The following is a 26008-nucleotide window of genomic DNA, read 5'->3' on the forward strand; positions in this document are numbered from 1 at the left end:
CCTACGCCATCGGTCGCAGTCGTTGCACTTGGCAGGGACCACAGCTCGGGTACAGGCAGCGGTAAGGATACGGAAGGTGGCGCCGGTTCCAAAGTCGCTCTGGATTCGATGTACTTGGTTTCTTCTTGCTTACACCAGAACTCACTCCCAAGGGCCCAGGAACTGTATTTGGCACCACTTGGCGAGTCAGGACTCTCAGAAAGAGAGCCCAGGTGCTGGTAGATGACGTCTTTGATGTCCCTCAGACTTCTAACAGGAGAAAAGCTCAGTCCAAGCCCTCAGAGAACCTTTGGAAGCAGGATGTAGAAAGCAAGGTCCAGTCTTGTCACTCCCAGGGCAGAAGCAGCAAGCAGCAGGCCAGCCCAACAAAGCAACAGGCATAGTGGCAGTCCCTCCAAAAGCATCTAGTGCTTCTTCCTGGCAGAATGTCCTCAGTCCAGAAGTGTGTTCTGAAGTTGTGGTTTCAGAGGTCCAATACTTATATTAATTTCTGCCTTTGAAGTAGGCAAAATTCAAAAGGAAAGTCTTTGTAATGCACAAGATCCTGCCTTGCTGCCCTGGCCCCAGAAACACTCGAGGGGGTTGGAGACTGCTTTGTGTAAGGACAGGCACAGCCCTATTCAGGTTCAAGTGTCAGCTCCTCCCACCACTCTAGCCCCAGAAGACCCATCAGGGTATGCAGAGCACACCTCAACTCCCTTTGTGTGAGGTTCTAGAGTGAATTCACAAACAGTTCAACTGTCATCCTGACCCAGATATGTATTCCACAGCCAGACAGAGGCACAGAATGGTTAAGCAAGAAAATGCCCACTTTCTAAAAGTTTCCTTACGTTGGAAGGGTATGCTCAGACATGGGTCCCCTGCTCACAGTGCCATTGGATTCAAGCTAGCCTATCTGATTAAGGGTGATAGCCTAAAACAGGTCCCAAGATGCTTGTTTCCGATCCAGGGAGGACCTGGCCTGGCAGTTCGGGCTGAACTGTTCCCATGGGGAACAGGGTCAAGACTTATTCGCATATGGCTGGGTCTTAACTGGGGTGGCATAGTGAGTAAAAGAACATTGGATTAAACCCAGATCACTGGGGGGTGAGTGAGGGAAAAGTTTGAGCACTATGTCCATCATACTTTGTAAAGGGGGCATTTTCAAACTTACAATTCAAAAACCAACTTCACCAAAATATGTATTTTTAAATTGTGAGATCAGAGACCCCAAACTCCATACCTTTCTGCTCCTGATGGGAAATTACACTTGAAAGATATTTCAAGGAAATCCCCTAGTTAACCTATGGAACAGATAGGCCTTGCAATAGTGAAAAACGAATTTAGCAGCATTTCACTATCAGGACATGTAAAAAACACCTGTAAATTCCCTACCTTTTAAATACACTGCATCCTGCCCATGGGGCTGCCTTGGGCCTACCTTAGGGGTGCCTTTCACGTAGTAAAAGGGAAGGTGCGGGCCTGGCAAGTGAGTGCACTTGGCAGGTCGAACTGGCAGTTCAAATCTGCACAGATAGACACTGCAGCGGCAGGTCCGAGACATGTTTACAGGGCTACTTCTGTGGGTGGCACAATCAGTGCTGCAGGCCAACTAGTAGTATTTGATTTAGAGGCCTGGGGCACACATGGTGCACTATACTAGGGACTTACTAGTAAATCAAATGTGCCAATCATGGATAAACCAATCACCAATACTATTTAGACAGAGAGCACTTGCACTTTAGCACTGGTCAGCAGTGGTAAAGTGCCCACAGTCCTAAAGCCAGCAAAAACTAAATTCAGCACGGGACCGAAGACAGGAGGTCAGAAGCCAAAAAGACAGGGGAAACCACACCAAGGGCTGAGAGGTCTAACAATACATTTTATAAATTCTACTTGTGCATATCAGTACCAAGCAGATCACTAAACGTTTACAGTAAGTTGTTGGCCTCTACCCAAAGCCTCCAAGATGAATAGAAGGTGTGGTCACCTAACAAGTCTGAACAGATGCAACAGACTTATGTGGCATCAAAATGCCAATCTCCAGAACTACAGCCACTGCAATCATGTCAATAATCACAACCACAACTAAATCTAAGCTAATTACTGACTTTTTTCTGCTGTACCTTGTGCTCAGGGTCCACCATAAGTATCCTATATGATTGGCAAAGGAGACATAAGAGCACCTCTTAGGATCTAACAGTGTATTCCATGAACCCACCAAAAGGAACGTCATCAGATAATCCTTTACCCGAATCCACTGGTATCACTTGCGTAGCAAGCTCTTCGTTTGCGTACAATTGCACTCCCTCATGTGTCCCAATCTTGATAAGGAATCAGCTCCACATCATCAAATCAATGGAGGAGCTGGCAACAGAGCCAACTCAAAGAGAAGTCTAACAATCTAACTATGCAAGCACCTCACATATCTCACTTGACTCTGGTTTCCTCATTGTACCTATAGGAAATGAAGCTACAAGGAAAGTATCATTTAGTCTGGTGGACTAGGATACAGACATCTCAGAAAATATGCAGTAGCTCCAAAGAAATCTGAGTTCCATACTGCCTTTCTTTGAAACACATCATTAGATGGATCAGATCAGATCTTATCATTGTTGACTACAAGATTACAAGACCTGAGTCAATCTCTACTTAAACTTAATACTGAATCTGATACTAAGCATGGTGACAAGCTAAAAATGTCAAGGTCATGCTACTGTATCAAGCAGTATAATAAACTGGGCAAAAGCAGGAAGAGTACACTGTGAAGTAAGCCCTAAATTGGAGATTGTTCAGAACAACATATAGGCACATGGTTTCCCATATATTTGCATAAAAGGGGAAAGCAATAACTGACAACAGCACACAGACTGAATGGCAAATATCATAGCTCCCACAAATATGAGGGGAAGGGTGAAAACATCCAATCTCCTCCCTAGGAGAGGGTTTCTAAATCAAAAAACAAAATTAAACAAAATGCTGGAAAAAATGACTTCACTTTGGATATGTGCAACTCTAAATCAGAATATCAAAGTACATGTAGCCATCAAATCTCTTTTCCTGTGGCATTAGGTGATGTGCTCCTTAACCAATTAGCAGTTGCCTTTATTAGTGAAAAACCTTACGGTCCTTCTGAAGGACACCCTGGACTATAGCAAGCTTGTCACAGCAGGCAATTCTCTGAATAAACTACTCTTCGATTTTCCCAGACATTCACTCATCCAATCTTTTAAATACATCACTGCTACTTCATGTATTCTATGCCATACAGTCTCTGATATTAAAACCTACCTTTCATATACAGCCAACACACCATAATCCACTTGATGGTTGTGAGGAAAACATGTACTGAGAGCCAAAGTTCAATTCTACACTGAAGTATTTCCAAACTCATACTTAACAACATGGACCATCAGGGAATCATGCCTGTGATTCCTAGTCCCCTATCAACTAGTGACTTTCAGCATCATCTGGCCACTGGAAATATGACTACAAATCCTGCAATTGCAGCACATCATCTAGAAATCCCTAACAAGTCTCAAGAAAACTGTAAGGATGAGGCCATATGATTATCACCAAGAAAGAAAATATAGAAATGGTAAAAATATGGCAAAAAAATTATTCCAGCAATGATGAATCAATCTACAATGGCAATATCCTGGTCATGGTTTCGAGCTGTTTTGGAAAGTTCTAGGAGAAATAAAAACTTTAAACTGACTCTTCAGTTTAACAACATGCCATTCACGTCTCCTCAAAGACAGGGTAAAGAAGCCCGTTCAAAACATTAATTTCCTACTTCTCCTTTCTCTGAATATTGCAGGCCTAAGTGCAAAAATAAACAATCAGGACTGGCAATTATTCACAGAGTCAGTAGATATATGCTGCCTTCAGGAGATGTGAGCGCTAATTAAGACTATGGTAGATGAGTTAATAGAATTTCATAGCTCAGGAAAAAAGCAGCAAAAGGTAGACAAATGTATTAGTTTTTGTCTAAACCAAACTCTACCGTAACATGCAGTTTCTACCTCTCAACAGGATACCTTTGGACGCTTTACATACAAGCCTCACTACACCTATACCATCAAGGTAGATTGTTGAATTGTTTGATGTTCATATTCACCCTGGTCGCAGCTCCAGGGAATAGGTAAGGACAGAAGCACTGGAAAACATTATAAAGCGGATTAGAAAATATATAAAACATCAAAAACATTAAACTCTGTTGGTGCACACAGATTGTAATACTTCACACCCAGAAATCACCACCAAAGATGCAGTTTTTGAAGAGGACAATGGATGGAACTGTTACTGGACCATTCATTCTAGGGGCAAATGCTTTACGATGCTACTGTTAAACTGTGCTCTACACCTTCTAAATGGCTCCACTGTTTCTGATTGCCCAACCAGTTATACTTTCAGTTCTGGAAACAGGGAAATTCTTGCATACTGGATAGGAATCCAAACGGAGGCCTGGAAAAGAATGATTGAGATGATGCTCATAAAAAGATAAGAAAGTGATTACAATCCTGAACAAAATTTAGGAGCAAATCGGGTGAAGAAAGTATAGTCCTAGAATTGTTTGAACTGGTCATTCCTAGGGTTGCCACTATATGGGCAACTCAAAAACAAAAAGAGGGAGAAGGGGGCCCTCCTTAGTAACTTAGCTACATCACATCAAATCCAGCAGGAGGGGAGTCTCCCCTAGAAAAAATAAGGAAAAACAAAGATCTTCCTTTGAAACCCCTCACCCACCAGGGTTACCCCTTGGTGGCATGCATCATCATTGGGTTCATCATTGGGTTCCTCCATTTCCGCTGCGGAATGGGGCATGCTACTACCTACATGATATGTGGGAGCACTTTTTCAGAATATTTTTTTGTCAATGTGACTAAGATGAAGGAGAAGATAGGAGCGGGGGGTCTTAAAGAGGTTAAAAATACCTGCCGCCTAGCGGTTTCAATACTTTAATGGATGTCCTTGTGGCGGTATGATTAAAATGCAGGTATATGGAAGTAGGGTATGTAATGTACCTGCCTTCCTGATCTACATGTTTAAAATCCGACCCCTAGGCTTATCATCAAGACCAAGGATGACTCCTTGGCTCCACCCCTCGCAGAGAGATTAAATATACAAGCACATACTTTGCATGCTAAGGACAGAGAATACTACACATATCTCATGTGGCGACATCAGAGTATTACTTTGTAGGTTACTGACTCCGATATCATGTATCTGTTGGGTGGGGGTGTGTGCTTATAGTCACAGTTTCATCAAAGCGACACTCCCGCTCCTTTACCTATTTCTCACCTTCCCTGGGTCCGCCAATAAGGTGGAGACTGTTTTTTTCTCTCCCTGTTATTTTTTCCATTAACACTTGGTGAACCAATTTTGTATTTCTCTGTTGTTTCCCATACTTTTGAACATGGAGATGGATAGTTATCTTTTACCAAATGAAAATGAGGAAGATGAAGAGTGTCTTACGGACAATTTAAATGATTTTATACAGGCTTCTGTGGAACAGGCTGTTGCAGCCTCAAGGGACAAAGTAACTAAGATTTCTGAAAACGTTGTGATAAATTCGATGTACAAGACATTTTTGGCCCATTCTATGGGGGAAAGCAGAAAGCGATGGGCTTCCCTTTACCACCTCATTTTAAACCCAATACAAAAAATACCACTGTGCTTTGGACTGGTGAGATTTCCTCACTCTTGACAGAGGACGTGGTTCCTCCCAAGCCTCCTATTAAGTAGGGGAACCGAGCTAACAATAAGAGCAATAATATTAATTCCAAGTGTAAATCTAAGTCAAAACATATTGATGAACATTTGTCTCCTATTGTAATATCAAAGATTAATGATACAGATGATGAGATCTGCAATTTGGATTCAGACCATGATAAAAATGGCGTTGGAGACGTAGATGCTTTTTCCACCCCTTCCCATAAAAAACCTAAATTGGCCTCCCCTTCTCACTACCCATTCAAGGCCAAAACTGTCCTAGACTCAGAGAGAGTTCCCTTATTTGACCCCAACCTGATGGTTCATCCCAATCCCACACAGTGGTTTCTGGTAGAACATGTGGACAACTATGTTGCATCTAGATTACGTTTGCCTCTGGACAAACAGACAAGAGCCAAATTAAACGTGTAATGTCTTCGACCTTATCTCCATTTTAAGATCACCGGCATACCTACCAATGACTCATCTATAATCACATTGTTTTCAAAATCTGGGAAGGACCCTCATAAAGGGGTTGACAAGGCTGGGTCTTCATGTCAAGACAAGTTATTAGATATTGTTGGTTTTTAGCTCACATATTTGACCTAGTGGAATCTGCCAGAATTGATAACTCTGCCATTGACCCTGAAGTCCTCTCCTTGTGGGTCCAAAGAACCTTCTGCCTTTTATGCAATGCAAACTCTGTCATAACACACAAACGTAGGAAAGGACTACTGTTGAAACTAGATCCAAAGCTAGTGAATCTCGCTTCCATGGATCCTGGAATAAAAGCAAAAGGTCTTTTATTTTGGGACTCATTCATAAAAGAGCTCAGTAAATATGTGTCAACCTTCGTGCCTCTTGACAAGGCTCAACAATCCTTAAAGAAGGCATTTTCCCAATGTCTTTTCACCAGGGCGGTAGAGGCAGAAGCCGCTATATGGGCCGTACCTACCACAACTAATGTTTCAGAGGTGCCTTGATAAAACAATGTATATATGTACACATATATACATACACATACACACACACACACACACACTTTGGTTTCTCCTCAAACCAAATAAATCTTTCGCCTTTTACTAAAGATTTCAGTGGAAAAGAGCATTTAAGAGTTTCATATAATGTTTGAAAGCCCTGCCACGTGCAGGCTTAAAACGCAAAGGTGAATATTATCAAATCCAAGACTCTTCAGAGTTCAGTAATTTCCCTCAGAACACTAGCGGGAATAGTAGGCCACCTTTCATCCTCTATTCAGGCCATCTTTCCAAGCCCTCTCCATTATCGGGCCCTTAGATTTACTTACAAAGAGGCCTCTCTTATTCCGATACCACCACTCTAGATCAGGAATCCCAACTACAACTTCTGTGGTGAACAGACCATTTAGATGCCTGGAATGGCAAGACTTTCTTGTGTTAGAATCAGATGGAAGTTGAATGGGCTCAGGCCCCCATTGTGGACCAATCTTGACTAGTGGTACATGGTCACTAGAGGAGTCCAGATTGCACAGCAACTGTTTAAAGATGCTTGGAGGCTCCTTTGCAATCAGAAGCCTAGCTAAGAACAGGGTACGTTGCTCCATTCTTCTTCGAATGGACAACATTTCTGCCATCCGCTACATCAATCATCTAGGCAGCACCAGATCAATAGCTCTGGCTGAACTGGCAAAGGGATTTGGGGAGTTCTGCCTGTTAAACAACATTTCTGTACATGCAGAATACTTGCCAGGAAATCTCAACTCTGTAGCAGATTGACATTCCTGTAATCTTTGAGATTCCAGTGATTGAAAACTTCATCCTTCGGTGTTCACTTCTTTATACCACAAATGGGGTCCTTTTCAGATAGACTTGTTCACTTCCTCACTGAATTGCCAACTTCATCAATTCTTCAGTTAGCACCCAAATCCCTTAGACAACGCCCTCTCTCTTTCAGCCTAGAAGATAACAGGATCGCTCAATCTTTTCCTTTCATTTCGCCAGAAGTTTCAGAGTACATTATTAAATCCTGGGCCACAGGCACTACAAAAGCTTACAAATCAGCTTGGTCTTTATGAGAAAGCTGGTGTGTGGGAAAACATATTGTTCCCTTTTTAGGGAAAAACTTACCATACTATCAACTTGTACAGAACTGCCATCTCTACCAATCATTACATCAATGGAAACCGGTGTGAGAGCATACACTCATTTGTCGACTGTTGAAGGGAGTACAATTTTGCTATCATCCTATACCTAAGTATATTAATTTTGGAGATATAAATGTGATTTTAAAATAGTTTCTCTCATGGCCTGATAATGCTATCCTTTCGCTAAAAATGTTATCATCTAACCTTACCCTGTTGTTTTGTTTGATTTTCATCAAACATTTACCTGATGTTAGAACATTAGATATTTCCTCTCCCTAGTTTACGCCCACAGGTGTTCTGTTTACAGTTCGTAGACACACTGAGACAAATTTGACCTCTGTGTTTTATCCCTACTTTCCAGATCAACCTAAACTATGTGTTGGACAATGCATTAAAATATATGAGCAAACTACAATTGATCTCAGAACTTCTTCAGACACCGGACTTCTTATCTCATTCAGAAATATGTCCTTGGTAGGTATCAGTACTTTCATTTTTGATGCCCATTCTTCCAGAGGAGCCACGGCTTCCAAAGCTTTTGGGGCCAGCTCTTTTCTTGAAGACATTCAGAGATCAGCTGATGATAATTTGTTCAGAACATTCTATTGCAAACCTATACATACAGCATCTTCTGCTGTTATCATGCTTTTAGTAAATGCATCTTTCAGTAAAGTAAATTTTAAGATTGTGTGTTTGAAAATGCCACTTTTAAAAAGTGAGCATTTTCTTGCTTATACCATTTCTGTAACTCTGCCTGTTTGTGAATTCCCTGTCTGGGTCAGTTTGACAGTTGGGCTGGTTGCACCTCACACTAGACAGTGACACAAAGGGAGCTGGGATGTAGCCTGCATTTCCTGATGAGCCATCTGTGCTAGGAGGGAGGGGAGAAGTGGTCACTCACACCTGCAAGGGCTGTGCCTGCCCTCACACAATGCAGTCTCCAACCCACTGGTGAGTGTCTGGGGCCTGGCCTGGGCAAGGCAGGATTTCACATTCAGGAGAGACTTTGCTTTGAAGTAGGCATACTTCAAAGGAGAAATTGGGTATAAGAAGGGCACCCAAACCTACACATTTTATAACACTTCTGGAAACCAAGAGGAACCTCTGCCTGGAGAAGAGCTGAAGAGCTGAGGAAGAAGAGCTGCTTTGTGGAGCTATCCTGCAGTTGCTGCTTCTGCCAGAGTAAGAGGGCAAAGACTGGACTTTGTGTGCCTTCCATCGTGTGAAGATCTCCAAGGGCTTGATTTAGAGCTTGCCTCCTGTTGTTTGAAGTCTCAGGGACAGCAAAGACTTCTCTCTGCCAGCACCTGGAGTCTCTGGAAAGACTCCTACTCTGCCCTGTGCTGCCTATCCAATTCCTGGGACCCTGAAAGGAGAAGCTGGCAGCCTAAGAAGAAGAAATCCACGCACAGAACGCGGTGCGGGGAAAAGATTGACGCGACTCCATTCTGCGGCTAAAAAAATTGGCGCACCGGCGGCTTTGCGGCTGAAAATCAACGCTCGCCTGCAACGCGACCGAAGAATCGACGCACAGAGCTGGAGAAACGACGCGCAGCATCGCTGACGGAGGCTGGTGAGATCGCAACCCGCGCTGCGTGGTTTTCGGATCATTGTGCGGCTGGGTTTCCGACGCAAGTACCTCTGGGCGTGTTAAAACAACGCAAGGCCTGCCCGGACCCGAGAGTGCTGACAGGATCGATGCATCGTTCCCCTGCGGAGAGAAGAAACGATGCACCCGACCCAACAAAAGAAGAAATGACGCATGGTCTCGCTTCTGAGTGAAATCGACGCATTGCAAGCCCTTTTTGACGCACACTCGCTCGTGTGGGGTTATTTTTGACGCACCCAAGGTACATTTTCAAGCTAACAGTGTTAGTGTGTGTTTAAAATTACATGAAGACTCTTTTCGTTTTTTTAATTGATAACTTGACTTGTGTATTGTGGATTTTTTCGTTTTGGTCTGGTTTTGTTTAGATAAATATTCTCTATTTTTCTAAACCTGTGTTGTGTCATTTTGTAGTGATTTCATTAAGTTACTGTGTGTGTTGGTACAAATACTTTACACCTAGCACTCTGAAGTTAAGCCTACTGCTCGTGCCAAGCTACCAAGGGGGTAAGCAGGGGTTAGCTGAGGGTGATTCTCTTTTACCCTGACTAGAGTGAGGGTCCTTGCTTGGACAGGTGGTAACCTGACTGCCAACCAAGACCCCATTTCTAACAGATCCCAATATTCTTTTTTCAATTTCTGCGCAGTTTCTTCCTCCATTGACCAAGGCCTGCTCCACAATTCCTCCATTTTTGACATATCAGTTAATTGTTTTACATGTTTTTGCCATGGTATGCGTTCTTGTGAGTCTAAGGATACCAATTCAACCAGTGATTTCCTATGTGGGGAGGATTCCGCTGATGACCACAATTTTACCCAGTACACAAGGGGCCTCAAAGAAGTCAAATGGTGAATCCTATTTAGGGACAGGTCATAAATTAGTGGTAGAAGGGGTATACTTGTTGGGAGATCAAACAATTCACTGACAAACCTATTTTCTGTCTGTGACAATGGTGTTACGTTTGCATAGCCCCAAATCTCAGCCCCATATGTGGCTGCTGACACAGCAGCGATCCCGTAAACATTTAAAAGCGGCAAGACTGTGTGTCCCCACCAGTAGGTTTATATCTTCTCCGTATAGCCATTGCACTCTGAAATAGGATAGACTTACTTTTGTCTAGTTGAGGTCCCTAGTGCATGTTATCTGCCAGCCTTACTCCCAGGTAGTCAAAATTTTTGACTTGTTCAAGTGAAGCTCCACAAATTATCGGCTTCTTTCTGGAGGACCGATGTGGGTTGATCGTCATAAACTTGGACTTTGACGGATTTAATTCTAAACCTCTTTCATGGCAGAAAGCAGCAAAAGTATCCAGCTCACATGGTAGTCCCATAGGGGATCTTGATATTAAAAGATAATCATCCGCAAACATAAGGAGTGGAACAGATACCCCAGCACTTTTAGGCGCATCGTGCCTACATTGCAACATTTTTTTCACTGCATCATTTATGTACAGGCTAAACAATGTTGGTGCAAGCACGCTCCCTTGTCTAACGCCTCGCCTAATGGGGATTTTAGATGTAATGTCCCCTCCTCTGCTCCATCTGACTTTTGCGTATGTATCTTGGTGCAATACTTTCAGTATCGAAGGAGATCACCAGGAATTCCATATGCTTCCAAAAACCTCCCATAAGTTCTCTCTTGGTACCAGATCAAATGCTGCTCGTAAGACTATAAATGCAACATACAGGTGGTCCTGCCTCAAAGATACATATTTCCTGCATATAGTCATGAATTGAAAAACCTGGTCAAAGGTACTAGTTTTGGCCCTAAAGCCTGCCTGTTCCTCTGCAAGGATTGAGTTGTTATCAAGCCAAGATTGAAGTCTAGCCAGGACCTGCCTACAGAAGATCACCTGGCTTATGTCAATTAGGCTTATGGGCCTATAATTGGCCGGCTCGTCTCTATTTCCCTTTTTATAAAATGTGATTATGACCGCCCCTTGCCACGAGGAAGGAATACCCTCACCCCTCAAGATAGCATTACTGAGGGAGTTGAAATAACTGATCCATACATCAGGTTGGGAAAGATACATATCACACGGATACCATCAAGACCAAGGGCCTTTTCCTTTCTCATTTGTTTTAGGGCAATAGCTGTTTCATATAAGGTAAACGCCATCGCCTCCCTCTCTCTGCCACCGAGTAGGTAAGTTTACATGTAGGAACACTATGCTTGCTTGCTAAACCCCAGTCATGTTTCTGTGGCCAACTCTTTATATTGCACCACTCTGCATAAAGGCCCTCAAAGTGTGTCATCCATTTCTCAGGAGGAATTACTATCTCTAGTTGGCTATTTGCAATATGTGTTCCATCCGAGATGCCTTTCCAGAAGGTTTTCACATCACCTTGTTTAAGGGCTTCTGCTAGATCATCCCACTGAATAATTTCCCATTGTTTCTTTGTCTCTGTCAGGGTAGCTTTGTAAGCCTTCCTGGCTATTACAGTCTGAGCCTGGCAGTCTGACTGCTTCCAAGAGACTATTCTTGGCAACCCGACACTTTCTGGTAAACCACATGGGGTGCAATTAGGGACAAATACCTCTCCTCGCTGTCTTTATAAATAGTTTGCTAATATCTGTCATCAATTGAGTATGCAGGTCCGGGAAAATTATGCTGCCTTTGTTTCCATACACTAGTGGAGAATCCTTTACATGAAAGAGGCTATAGATTTGAGTCAGGATCATACTACTATTCATAACAGCTGGCCATTTTAAATTACTTGCATTTGTAGTAACCTGGACTATATCGACATTGCTAGCTCGTTTCAAATTTGAGCATTTGAAAACACAAAAATAAGCATAATAGAAGCCTCCGGTCTTGCGATAAAACATAGATTTTCGTAGTAATTTATGATGGAAAGTCTTAATTTTATTCACAAGACGGTAGAGAGTATTATCTCGTCTCAACACAGCTTAACCTCATGTTTCTTTCCCTCCCTGACAGTGGCTCCAGTACCTCTGCCTTCTTCTTCTTCTTAAGGCTCTCCCATCTCAACCTGGTTCTTCACTGCAGTCTTCTTCAACTGTGGACATCCCTGGTGATTCTGCAACTCCTACAACACCATCTGTTTACCTGGGACCTGGATTTATGAACTTTGGCAACAACTTTTTCCCTGACTATGGCACCTGCTATTGTGTTTGCTCTTCTATTTTTCAATACATATTAACGTCTTGCAAAAGAAAAGAGGGCTGTTCGCAGTCAAGCTAGGTATTATAGGTGTTCCAAGGTTGCTACTGGCTGTTTACGTGTACTATGTTTTTTATCTCATTGGCTATGTTTCCTAAGCCTTATGGTATATGTGGTTATTTCTGGATATCTTGACTGCTGCTGCAAAAAATAAAGCAAGATTAGAAACCATAATCGTCTCTGTGCCTTTAATACAATTAAGACTTTCCTTCGCAAATTACAAGGAAAATCAACATTGTGAAACAGAGCAATCTGTTGTTTTAAATGTTAGACTGCATTTGGAGGCAAAGACAGATTCCACAACCAACTTGGTTCTATTACTGACTGAGCTGGTGAGAGCCATTAAAGCTCACAAGGCCAATGAAGCACCTGTCCCAGAACTGGTCCTGGCAGACTTCTTCCAAGCAGATCCCAATGTTTGGGCACAGATTCTAGTTAAAGTCTACAAGACTGCCCTAGCATCAAACTTCTTTGTCTTAGCAACCAGCTATTATAGTACCACAATATAAACAAGCATTGGCAAAGCCAATAGGTCTCGCCTATGCAAGAGCTACTGGCTTTGTCAATATGTTTTAGCCATGTTGTACACCAGTGTGGCTGCTGTTCAGCATGGCTAAACTTAGTGGCGTATATTGTGTCAGTGGAGTGTACAATGCAGTGTCATAGAACGCAGTGGTGTAGACTAGAGTGTTGCACAGTAAAGTGCAGTGGCCTAGACTGCAGTGGTGCAGAGTGGTGTAGAGTAGAGTGGCTTACAGTGGTGCAGAGTAGAGTGGCACAGAGTGATGCAGAGTAGAGCATAGTGTCGTAGAGTGCAGTGGCGTAGCGTGGAGTGCTGCAGAGTGCAGTGGCGTAGAGTGGAGTGATGCAGAGTAGAGTGGCATAGAGTGCAGTGGCACAGAATGCAGTAGTGCACAGCAGAGAGGGGTAGAGTTCAGTGGCGTAGAGTGCAGTGTTGCAGAGTAGAGTGGCGTAGAATGTAGTGGTGTAGGGTGTTGTGGTGTTAAGTACAGCGGTGCAGAGCAGAATGCAGTAGAGTGGTGTACAGTGCAGTGGCATAGAATAGAGTGGTGCAGAGTGGACTGGTGTGGCATAGAATGGTAGAGTGGACTGGTGTAGAGTGCATTGGCATAGAGTGCTGCAGATTATAGTGGCGCAGAGTGCAGTGGTGTAGAGTGAAGTGATATAATTTAGCTGGGTACAATGCAGTGTCATAGAATGCAGTGGCGTAGATAGAAGTGGGGCACAGTAGAGTGGTGCAGGGTAGAGTGCCACAGAGTACAGTGGCAAAGCTCAGCAGCATATAGTGCAGTGGCATATAGTGGAGCAGGTCAGAGTGGTGTAGAGTGCTGTGGTCTGGAGTGAAGTGGCATAGAGTGGAGTATGCATGGTGTGGTAGCACACTGTCATTACAAACAACATATTTTCAATTGAAATGATCACAACGTTTGCACAGACATTCAGTTTTACTAATACATCTATACAGCACACAAGACAATGTGTGGAGATGGCATCATGTAGTGTAATGATTTGTATTGATCATAATAAAGTATTTGTTTCCTACCACTTCAAAATTAACAAAACGTGCTTCATTTATGCTTTGCTAACTGTGATATATTCAGAAATACTTACACAGTTCATTTAAATGTTGTTATGTGCTATACAAAACCCTCTCCTCTACCCCCAGTATCCAGCAAGAATGTCACATAAATCATCTCACCTTGAAGTCAGAGAAAAAAAACTAAACACCAAGCTCCCTCAAAAGACAGAGCCTGACATTTGACCTCTGTCTCTGCAAGCACAGCAAATGTGACAAGATAAGAAAAAGATTTGCAGGCCTGTTTACAAAAAGGAGCACTCATGGAAGAATATAAAGAGAAGTAGTGTGAAAAGACTTTTGTTCCTCGGGAGGGACAAACTGAACCTGGATGGCCTAAAATAAATAAGGCCAGCAAACAGAATGCCAGAAAATGTGAGTTACAAACCACAAAGCCACTGGTGAGCAATAGACAGAATGCATTCCCACGGAAGCTTTCTGAATGTCCTCAAGATGTATTTAGCAAACCAGAAAGCTGCACTGTCTGGTAGGCTTCACCTAAAAAGTGGCAGTTACAGCAATCCAGCAATGTATAGGCCAATCTCCCTACTGGACAAAGCAGTAAAAATCTTAGGGTGGCTGCCACTTATCAGATGCCTTAGCTGGATTTAGAAAAGAGTTGAGAAATGCTGGCCAGGCGCTGTGACTACATGCTGTGTAAAAGATGTTTACATTAAGAAAATTCCCTTATATATGACTGTCATCAAAATAAAAGCAGCTACGACCTGATCAGTAGGCCAAAACGATGGATCTTATTACATCTATGGGAACTGACCAGCCCTTCCTAGCAGCCATAAAATGACCTCATACTGCAGCAAAGGCCCAAGCTCACTACTAAAATGCAGCAATATCTTTGAAATCCTGTCAGATGTGCAGCTGGACTGTGTATTGGCCTCTCTGCTATTCAACCTACTGGCTGTGGCTCCTTTGCAGAAATTCAGCTTTGATGTTCCAAAAGTGCCAATAATATTGTTATGCACAGATGATGCAATCTTGCTGTACTTAACTGAGAACTCAATGCACAAGCTGTTTCTAAAACAGGTTTATGAAATATCCTCTTCTGCACAGAAGTACTTTCTTTAGGAACAGGCATTTACTCAAGAGAGTGAGCATCTTTAATTATCCAAGCATTTGGTTTCAGCACAACCTTGAACGTCTCTCTCATACAGAACAAGCATTTGAAAAGCCAGTAGTTCTCACCCAAAGAAAGCGATTGGCTTTGTCAATCACTTGGGGTTGGACAACAGAAGGGCTGGTGGGAGGGAAGGGGATGGTAAAAAAAATAAATAAAAAAAAACACTAAGAAGAAGCTAGCACTATCTGCATCATAATGCTTTTTTCCCTTATGGCAGCTGGGAGGGAGAAGAATAAGCAACAGAGACAACGAGGGAGTGGCAGTGCAATAAGAAACTCAGTTGGGGGGGAAGGGGACTAAGCAAAACGGATAAGGGTTGGAAGGGGAATAAGCAACAAGGACAGTGGCTGGGGGGAATAAGCAACATGAGAAAGTTTGCAGCAGAAGAAGAAAGAAAAGAACTAAAATAGTACCTCAATCACAGCACCGGCAGCAAAAGGACCCTAATCCAGATAAGACAATCAGTACTTGGTCTGTGCTCCAGCCGAAAGAAGAGAAAGTAAAATCAGCTCACGCTGCTCAATTAGAAGGCAGCAAATGAGTGTGACAATAAAGCCCATGAGTGATAAGCGACGGGCAGGCTCCAAGCCCCTTGTGGAACACAATATTTCTTGCAACAAGAGCGCATTCTCTAGCACATGCTGACGCAGGAGAGACCTAAAAAAGTTGCAGTCAAAACATTCTCGAATGCTGTTCTGAGGTTTGCAAAGTAAGGGTCTGATTTAGTTCTGGGGCGAATGGAATACTTCGTCACAAAGAAGACAGATATCCAGTCTGCCGTATTACGATCTCCATAGGATATGAAGAGACAGTAATATGACGGACGGGATGTCCATCACATGTGTGACAAAGCATTCCCCTCTGTCAAGATCTAAATCAGGCTCTAAGTTGGCAGCCAACTGCTCAGAGTAATTCTGCAAGTATACTGACAAATCACTTGTTGCATCATTGTATGGCGTAGAGATTTTGGTTAAGCTAAATTAAAACTATGACAGGTAATAAAGAACAACCTTTTGTGCTTCCTGATAAAACTGGGTCCCAGTAAAGGTGTAATCCCCTTGTATTTGGAGCTGGGTATTAAACCTATTTCAGAAATAATTGTTCTATACCCTGTAGTATACTGGATACAACTGAACAGGAACCATTTTCACAGCTCATACTTAAGATCTCTGATCACTATGAAAGGAGTCACTGATATTCACTGTGCAGGACACAAATGATTTCCTCTCAGATTTTAAGCTTAACATTCTATGGGATACCCATACCTCTATTGGGCCCTACATTACCCAGATTGATAATAAGAAACACTGGCTATACAATCTTAGCAGCACAGCCAATACAACTAAAGTGGGTCCATTAACCTCAAGCTATTTGGTCGTAAAAAAATAAATCTTGGTGTGAGCTTTACTTTTACCAGCTGCACCAGGAATTCTAGGGGCAAATGCTTTACAACCCTATTGGCAAAGTGTGGTTTACACCTTCGAAATGGCTGTACTGTTTCAGATTGCCCTGCCAATTATGCTTTCAGTTCTAAAAACAGGAAGCACGATGTATAAAAATAAATGTAGGCTCTGGATCCTTGCCACTATAGCCTATGGGGTGAAATAGGACAAACATTCTGATTCTATGTCAGGACCGGAGGCTTCGATGATGCTTCTCGTCCTTCACTTTAATTTTTATCAGCAGCCAATCAGAAAGTTTACACAGAAAAAACTACAAATCTCAAGTGTATACACAACACGATGACCATAGAAACAGTCCCCCTATATAACGCTGACAACCATGAAACAACTCCTATTTCTTTGCTTCTTCGCAGCCAGTTAAGTGCTTTTCGATTTCTATTTGAACACAGTGTATATTGATGATCGTGACTTGTTTTTTATTGTCACTTCGCAATCGTGCGGAGCACGCATTGTTTATAATATTATCTCTGCTACTTGGGAGCGTTGTTGCATCTCCCGGAGGCGGCAGCTCGGCTCACGACCTGCTTTCAGTGTAGCGGGAGCAGGGGAGAGAGCACACACGGCGATGCCCCGCAGTCCTCTTTCTATTTCACGCAGCTTTCTCTACTGCACATGTGTGGAGCCCTATAATTATATCCAACATGTTAAAGCTTTTGGCTGTGTTTCCTCCCCACTACAAGCCCCAAGTGTGCCCTCCTTGGGGTTGAAACAATTTTATCACAGGTTGGACCTGTTTATATTTGAGCAGAGTTTCCACCACATCCTATTTATGATTTAACCTACTTTCGGGGCTAGTATTCTGCCCACTTTGACCTGCATCACCTGGATTTCTGCTCCGTTAGAGGTATATATTTCTATCCAGTCAGTATGGCTACCTATGAGGCTCAAGGAGGTGATGAATATTATGTGGATGATCCTGCAGGATCTTTTGAGTAAGACCTTGTCTATGCCCTGGATGCTGGTGTGTGTCATACAGTCAATCAATCCTTGGCCCACGATATCCAGCCTATTAAAGACCATCTCATTGGTTTCGCCGATCATCTCGCCTCCGTGTCCTTAATAGAACGGAAAGATTCTTAATGCGAATAATAGAAAAAATTGTATTATCTTTGTAAAAGCAGCTAAGGAGGTAAATATACTATATTGTGCTGTATGCTTTTCTATGATTTATGATGATTTGCAAGTCTCCATGAATCAATGAAGCCTAATTTTTCTTATGGATATCTTAGTGCTCAGTGAAACCGCTTGACAAGATAATTGAAATCTCTGTTAAATATCATTTTGGCATTTACTGAAGACAGATCCAACAGGATACCATAAAGTGGAGCCGGATTATCTTCCTTCTATTCCTAATAATTTATCACCTTGTGTTTTCTTTTTTTTCCATTTCAAAAGGACCCAGGCCCATAGGGCTTGCTCACCTACTTCAGAGGATGTAATCTTTATGTATACCATATTTAAAAATAATATAACGACCCGTGTATGTGTTGCAGGTGCACATCTAAACACACAGTTTTTCTGTTGTTCATGTAAAATAAGTTTCTTGTGACATAACAACAAAAGGGTTCTGATTTTGCATTTGTTATTCAATGCATTAACATCACAGGATACCACCTTTAGTTTGACATTTATGATCTTATTGACTACGAGATGGACAGCCAATGATATTAGTTAAAACTACCCCTTTATCAAAATTAAATGATACCCCTAGGATATGTGATTGACATTTATTTTCCCTTATTCTTATCACCATTACCAGCATTAGTTTTCCTGACTTCCTTTTTGATAACTCTAGATATTCACTTTATGCAAAAACGACTTGAAATCTTGTTGTTCTCTTTTCCCCTTCTAGTGCCTGAACAATTCCCCTCTGTTTCACCTCTCCACCTATCCCTCACCATAACCAGCTTTTCATCTACCTTCGCCAATTTCTATTTAACTAAATTCGTTTTTGTCTGTTGTATGATCTTTTCAATTTTAATTTCTGATAGGATGCGATGCAGTGTGTTTTTAAGAGCCAGCTTTCGGTCTGCATTGAGGGTAAGCTTGGTTCGAGAGTAACCAGTTGCAATACCTGCAACTACTCTGTGTGTAAATAGACTATGCTAGCCACGCTGTGCTATAAAGCCTATGCCCAGAGAGGAAGGAAGCATAGCTAATGTGTCTGGCTAAAGACTACAGGTCCAGGATGTCCTGTGACAGGAGTCTTACAAATGGAGCATATCAGATTGCTTTGTGCTGGTTTACTAAGAGTGGCTTTCTTTTGATTTGTCACCACTCCAGTTGATGACTCTACTTCTAATTCAGTGTTGGCTTCCCTCACTTTTTTGGCTGCCTTGAGCCCTGGGAGGCCTAGAGCAACTGTCCATGATGTCACCCAGTGCTGGGAAACTGTTATCCTGCTTTACGTTTTTAATACCCTTAGCAATGTTTCTCTTGTTTTTTTCCCCAAGGTACCGGTTCCATGTCGTCCTGAATCCACCCCTTCCCTAGAAAGGTCGTCTGAGCAGCTTCCACCGATCCAGGTTTAATGTCTGTTCTGGGTGCTGCTGACTGTGAGCCTGTAACACAAAAAGACACTGCAAAGGGACTCCAAAGTGTGTAAAATGGTGCAGAAGCAGTTCAGTGCGCTCGTGCCAGTAAGTTCCACTGATACAGGTTTTCTTGGACAGGTCTTCTTTGGGCTTGTTCTGGGGGGGGGGGGCGTCTGGAACAGCATAGGAGCAGGCCAATTCAAGTTTAAATGGTGTGGTCTGTGTTTGACCACGCCAGATCTGTGTTCTTTCAAAAACAATGCCGATTTTTGCCATTTGCAACTTATACAGAAAAAGGCTCTCCTCATACTACCAGAAGGTTTTTGGTCGAATAGAAAGTGACAGCATAATAAGAAGTAATTCATCTGCTTTAGTTCCAGCTTTCATTAATACTGTTCAATCATACACTCAGGAATTCAAGAAATATTTTTTCTTCCAATTACAAGGAAAACAGATACATTTCCATTATCATGTTTCTGTCATTGCATGGCACTAGTGCCGTTTGAGAATCTTTCCACTATAATAAAAGTCAAGGAGTGGTTTTACAGAATGTTACCACTTGAATATTAGTTTCTCTCAACCTTTGGGTGAATGAGACCAAATACTTTACAAACTCATATCGCCGCTACATCCTCTCAAAAAGAGTCGGGTAGGTGTGGGGAGAAGGGGTGCAGCAGACTAGGTAAGCCTAAAGGTTAGATTCAAAAACCCATAAATTATCTGCCAAGCCCTGCCCTCCGCAATTCTATGTCAGGACCGGAGGCGAGAATTATGCATATCTTTCTTCACTCTTTATTCAAACAGCAAGTTCAAAGTTAAACAAAAGAAACAGAAAATGGCATTGAGCTCCACGAGACTGCGGCCATGGTAACCATACTCCAATGAGGATCCACTCTTGCCGGCCGTATAAATATCCTCGAGCCTGTCAATCTTCCTCTTTCTTCACTACTCAGGACAAGATAAGTGCCTCCTGACTCTGAGCATTATTTGTATAACGCGCTTATCTTTACAGCGTTTACTGCCTAGCGCACGTTTGGCTTTGTTATTATTTCTGTAAACGGAGCTTCTGACGCGTCTCCTCTGCGCAGCAGGCTTTCTGCCCAAGCGCATTTCTTTTCCCTCAGGAGACGCGTCGGGCCCTCTAGAGAGTGCGCGCTTGACATTTTTCAATTGCGTGTTGAGCGCTCGAGACGCCTCGGCGCTTGACACGCTAATTCCTCAGTCCTGAGGAATTTGTTTTGCAGCCTCGGCTACATTCCCTATCCCACAGACACCGTTTACTGTGGAATTTGACCCCTTTTGGGAGGAATTTATATTTATAACAAATTCGGTTATTTGTTATTTGACAGAAGTGGATAGGGTTTTTTTATTACCCTTTGTAGATTTTTTCGGGTGTCGTTCTGTCAAGGTCCTATGAGTCACAAGATGCAGTCCACTCTGGACAACGAGTCTATCGCCAATATATCCCCAGGTGAGGGCCCCTCTCACCGTTCCCTTCCCCCAGGGATGGATGTACTGTTTTCTAAGGCTATATCTCAAGCCCTCGCTCCTCTTAGAGATAGCATGGCGCAACTCACGGACGACGGGGACGGAAGGCGGATCTTCTTCAGCCCCCAAGAAATCACGCAAGCGCGACGCAGGGCACCTTGAAGACGTCTTGCTTCTATCCGGCGCTTTCAGTAAGGGTGCGCGCGTGCAAAAGCGTATACCCTCCCAGAGGGTTTTCTACCCGGCGTAATGGGTGAAAAGCTTCACCACAAATGGGACCTGAATGCGGGATCTCCTAATGGCATCACTGGTGACTCGAATGGGGACTCCTCCTCTTTGGAGGACGATGAGACTGGTCGCCCTTGGCGTCCTGGAGCTTCTTTACAGGAACCTTTCGATTCAGGAGACTCTGAATCAGACATGTTCGAACCGGAGGGAATTTATCATTCTCGTTCTTCGGAATGGATACCAGACCACAAGGTGGCTGAGTACGTGGCCTCAAAGATTAGACAACCTCTGGATAAGGAGGTGCGCACCCGATTGAAAGCAGAATGCCCGCGTCCAACTTTACTGGACAAAGTGGCAGCCACGCCGGATATCGATCCGAAGTTGTGTACATTTTTCTCCAAATACATGAAGGACCCTAAGAAGGGTATTGATAGATCCTGGAGGACGTGCCAGGACAAACTTCTGGATGTGTTAGGTCCCCTTACACAAATAATTCAACTGGCAGAACGTGCCAGGCAGTCAAACACACCCCTTCCAACTGATGTTGTAGCGGGGTGGGCTCAGAGAGCTGTATGTCTCCTGGGCAACGCAAACTGTGCCCTTTCGGCTGAAAGGCGCAGATCTTTGCTTATAAGACACTGGGAGCTATCTTGGACGAACCCTAGAGACTGACAGGAACTGGTTCGGGCATTAGATTGTATTCTGGAACCAGAATTTAATCGGGTCCGACTGTGGGCAAGCCTGATTGATACTAGTAACAGCAACACCATGACTTCAGTGATATTATTCCAGAAAAAAAACTGTATTTGGAGCCATATGTACAAACTAATTTTCCCATAGACACAGAATGGGTAAAACCCTTTGATACATGTGGCCCTAAATGTTGGCGCTAATGCTGCGGGAATAGTGCAAAATATATTTGAACACTGAGCGAAGGGGAAAGATTTCGGGAAAAAGTAGACAGAGTCGCAGAGATGGACAGAACCATGGGCTAAATCCGTGAAACTGGAATAGTGTGTATACACCAATACGACGTTACCATAATATCATTCACCAAACGGCACAAGCAACTTCGGGGGATTTATAAGACTTCGATTCAGCGACTCACCTGTGTCTGTTGTCAAGTTGCTATGGTGACAGTAACCGGAAGTCTGTTTCTTTTACCAGACATGCTGATTATTACGCGAGTAATATGGCTCTCGTATAGCATAACTTTCATTTTTTTTAAGAGAGACGCTTATATGTTACTGAAGATATTCTCGATAATGTAGCTAAAATGAACGTCGAAAAATTATTATTAAATTTAAAAAAAAGAGTAATTAGGAGTTCACCGGGAACAAGGGGGTGGGCTTTTACACATGGAAGCGCTCTGATGGTGCAAAAAAAGTTGTGCGCTATCATAGGACAAAAATAAATCTGAGTTTTCTGTTTATTTGATTGCGGTCTTTCAACTTTAATTTCGCGGCTGGGCAGGTGGGACGCATTCAACGTCACTGACTGCCATTTTGGAACATTGTGAGCTACCGTGGTATGGAATAACGGGATCATTATGAACAAAAATAAAGTTGCTCAAAATAATGAAAACAATTACATTTATGAACAAAATATAACAGCTATGTAAGTTTGATACATTTACCGAATGCTGTTTTATAATGATATTTCTACATGTTTTCTCACAAAATTGCTATTCCTGTAAATCACAAGATGCATTTTACGATGATATTGGCTATTTGAGGAACAGTGCTGCTAATTTACCTCATAGATCAGGAAGACAAATAGTCAGCACAGCTATTTCAACATGGCCGTCAAGTTCGCCTACGACTCATCAAGCAGCCTTCGTTCTTGAAAAGGAGGGGGAATCGTCTCTAACATGCTACCTGGCAGGCTGAAATCTGCTATACAACTAGAGCGATAAAATCATTGAGGCACCCACGGACATCGTGGATGGAGTACGAGCTCAAATTTACAGTTTTTTCTAAGAAAGGCTGGCCATGATATGCGTGTTTTTTTTCTTCGTATTACGGGTTTGTGTATAATAAATTTGTTATGAAAAAAAGAGTTTACTTTCTGGCATCCAAATTGTTGGTACGGAAATATCCATGATGTATCTTGTAATAGGCATTCTTTGGGGAAACTGGCATTTTAAATATATACACTAGTTTATTTTATCGGATAGTCATGTACTTTTTTTACTTCGGTGTTTTGTTATATCGGTATATTACGATGTCAAATAATTTAATTAGTTCATATGTTTCCTAAGAGAGTAATTATAGGGCACTCCACCTTTATCTCAAGTAAACGAAAAGATGGGAGAGGATGTCGCGTAAGGCCCAGAGCTGCTGACCTTGGAGCTGGGAACCAGGCTCTTATCTTGGCGTGGGCTCAACATTCTGTGATTCGGGACAACATCCATTGATTCTGGATAAATCACTCAATCTTCCAGTGCCTACCGAAAAATAAATGCGTCCTTGGGTAACTTAAATGGTAATCACGTAAAGCGCCCCAATACTTTTGGGTCGCGTTCGCGCTAAATAAAACTGTGGCGCACAATAGCCTTCGAGATGGCGTTTTCGTTTGCTGGTCTCAAGGGGGTGCCTATTTGTCCTCTCTCGATGTTCACGAGAGCACCTGTCAGGCTGGGGCTTCTCGCTGCCCCAATGGGAATGTTACCACATGGGTGACTTGAGGGCAAAGAGCGGATGAGTCATTGCTGCAACGCGGATCTGTAAGTTTACTCCTGCAGATCTTGCGACATTTTATTTCTGTGTTCTGCCTGGTTTTGTCTTGTCCAGCTTCTCACGACTGCACTGCCTGTTGTATTTGGTGTACGCAATGGAGTCCTTTATCACTTTAACCAATCAGAGCCAAGGAAGGGACAGAATTTTCAGGTCAGTCCTTCTTACAGGCTAAGTACTTTTCTACGTTTGTAACCAAGGAGGCACCGAAATATCTGTAGAAAACGGCTCAAAAAATCAAACAACTCTAGGCATCCTCGTAATTTGATGCATGCTAATCGGTGACGCTGACGGAACACCTGATATAATACTTTTTGTGTATATTGAACACAAACCATTTTTGTCAACTAGATTTATTTTTAATGTATTCACTTTATTGTTTTAATTTTATAAAAATGTTATATTTCCACATTGTGTCTAAGAAAACGTAATTCCTGCAGTTCATGTTAGTTGGCAATTAGTAATTTTCTGTCTTTTCCTACGTTTTGGACGTATGGTAGTACTGCATGAGTATAAAACTAATTCTTTATATATAGTGGTGATTATTGCACAAGTATAGCGCTAGTTATATAGTCAGGATTTGAACTCAGTACGAAACATAGACATCCATAAAACTACCAGCCTTCTGCACAGTTAGGGTGACCACATGGCATTGATGCAAATTCTGGACAGGACTGTAAAAAATTCAGGACAAAGGGTCAAAATTCAGGACAAAAATCCAAGAACAAATGTCAATTTTACAGACACACGCAAGAGAGGCCATTCCTCACTATGTTGTTAGTGCGTTTATTTACTCTTTTTTAACATAGCACTATTTATTCACTGAGGTCTTTTTGTGATTGCCTCCTGGTATGCTCATTCAGGTGTCACATTACATTCTTGTTCAGTACTAAATTAATGCCCTTCAGCACTGCGGCAAGGCCATCACCCCTACCCAAGTCTACCCAATCTTTCTTGAGAAAGTAACAGCAAATTTTTGATTATGTTTCTGAACATTTTAAAACCCCTGGAAAACAGTTTGGGAAACATTAAGGTAATTAAACTTATGCTAGTTTAAACAAATTGAACAAAAACATCTGGCTTACCTTAACCACCCATTGACTTTCAACCTAAAAAAAAAAAATGAAAGAGGCAGGACAGATGGAGTGGGTGACAGTCTCACACCTAATGTCAGGATGTGAGGTACCCACAACTTATCTGTAGCCTCACAGCACTAGAGTGTATGTCTGGGACTCTACATTTATCTCACAAGTCTACTCTGTACTCTTGACACTGCCCCACTCTGCATTACTGCACTCTCTGCCACTCTATTGTATGCCACTCTACTCCACTGCACTCTATGCTACTCTACCCCATGCCACTCTATGCCACTGCACTCTGCACCAATGAATTCTAAACAACTGCACTGTACCCCACTGCCCTCTACTATGCACCACTGTACTCTACGCCACTGCTCTGTGCCATTCTGCTCCACTCTACATCACTGCACTGACATTCTACTCTGCAACATTGCACTCTCCGCCGCTATACTGTACACCAATCTACTATGTACTACTGCATTCTAGCCACTGCACTCTATGCCACTCTACTCTGCATCACTCCACTCTATGCGACTGCACTCTACAGCACTATACTCTCCTCTATTCTGCACCACTCTACACTACGCCACTGCACTCTCTGCCACACAAGTCTACTCTGCACTCTATGCCACTGCACCACTCTACACTACTGCACTCTCTGCCACTCTATTGCATGCCACTCTACTCCACTGCACTCTATGCCACTCTACTCTGTCCCACGCCACTCCATGCCACTGCTCTCTAAACCACTGCACTCTACGCTAATGCACTCTAAACAACTGCACTGTACCCTGCACCACTGGGCTCTCTGCCACTGCTCCTATGCTGCTCTACTCCACTCCACACCACTAACTTTTATCCATAAACAGCAGCCACTCTGGTGTATAACATGGCTAAAACATATTGGCAAAGCCAATAACTCTTGCGTAGAATAGACCTATTGGCTTTGCCAATGTTTGTTAGTACTATGAGGTACGGAGGCCCCTGAAAGAACTGTGAATGTTTAAGTCCTTATTTTAAACATGCATTCGATGCCTAATCAGGGATAGTGAGAGCTATATAAATACAATTACATCATATATAGGCTGCTACAAAATGCACAAATACATTTTGGTTAAATAAAAAAAAAGTGCTTCTCAAAT

General features: G+C 42.7%; 2 protein-coding genes and 1 non-coding gene across 6 annotated transcripts in view; 2 read left to right on the forward strand and 1 right to left on the reverse strand.

The window, feature by feature from the left end:
- Positions 1 to 22997, reverse strand: part of WDR93 (WD repeat domain 93) — a 360263-nt gene extending 337266 nt beyond the window's left edge. For 2 of the 4 annotated variants that reach the window (XM_069222687.1, XM_069222684.1), the window contains exon 1: positions 22808 to 22997. The gene's annotated coding sequence lies outside the window, so the exon portion shown is untranslated. Of the gene's footprint in view, positions 1 to 15752; positions 15821 to 22160; positions 22221 to 22807 lie in introns of those variants that run through there. The other 2 variants (XM_069222685.1, XM_069222686.1) reach the window with 2 other exon arrangements.
- LOC138286226 (U5 spliceosomal RNA) lies at positions 6733 to 6848 on the forward strand. Its single transcript, XR_011201891.1, has one exon. It is a non-coding gene; the product is annotated as a U5 spliceosomal RNA (small nuclear RNA).
- Positions 22998 to 23643: 646 nt separating the features above from the next.
- Positions 23644 to 26008, forward strand: part of PEX11A (peroxisomal biogenesis factor 11 alpha) — a 42562-nt gene continuing 40197 nt past the window's right edge. Inside the window, exon 1 of the mRNA XM_069222688.1 lies at positions 23644 to 23940. Within this exon, the coding sequence (XP_069078789.1) occupies positions 23885 to 23940 (56 nt within the window). The 5' untranslated portion in view covers positions 23644 to 23884. The remainder of the gene's footprint in view (positions 23941 to 26008) is intronic.

The sequence above is a fragment of the Pleurodeles waltl genome, chromosome 3_1, assembly GCF_031143425.1.
Source record: "Pleurodeles waltl isolate 20211129_DDA chromosome 3_1, aPleWal1.hap1.20221129, whole genome shotgun sequence".
NCBI classification, from domain to species: domain Eukaryota; kingdom Metazoa; phylum Chordata; class Amphibia; order Caudata; family Salamandridae; genus Pleurodeles; species Pleurodeles waltl.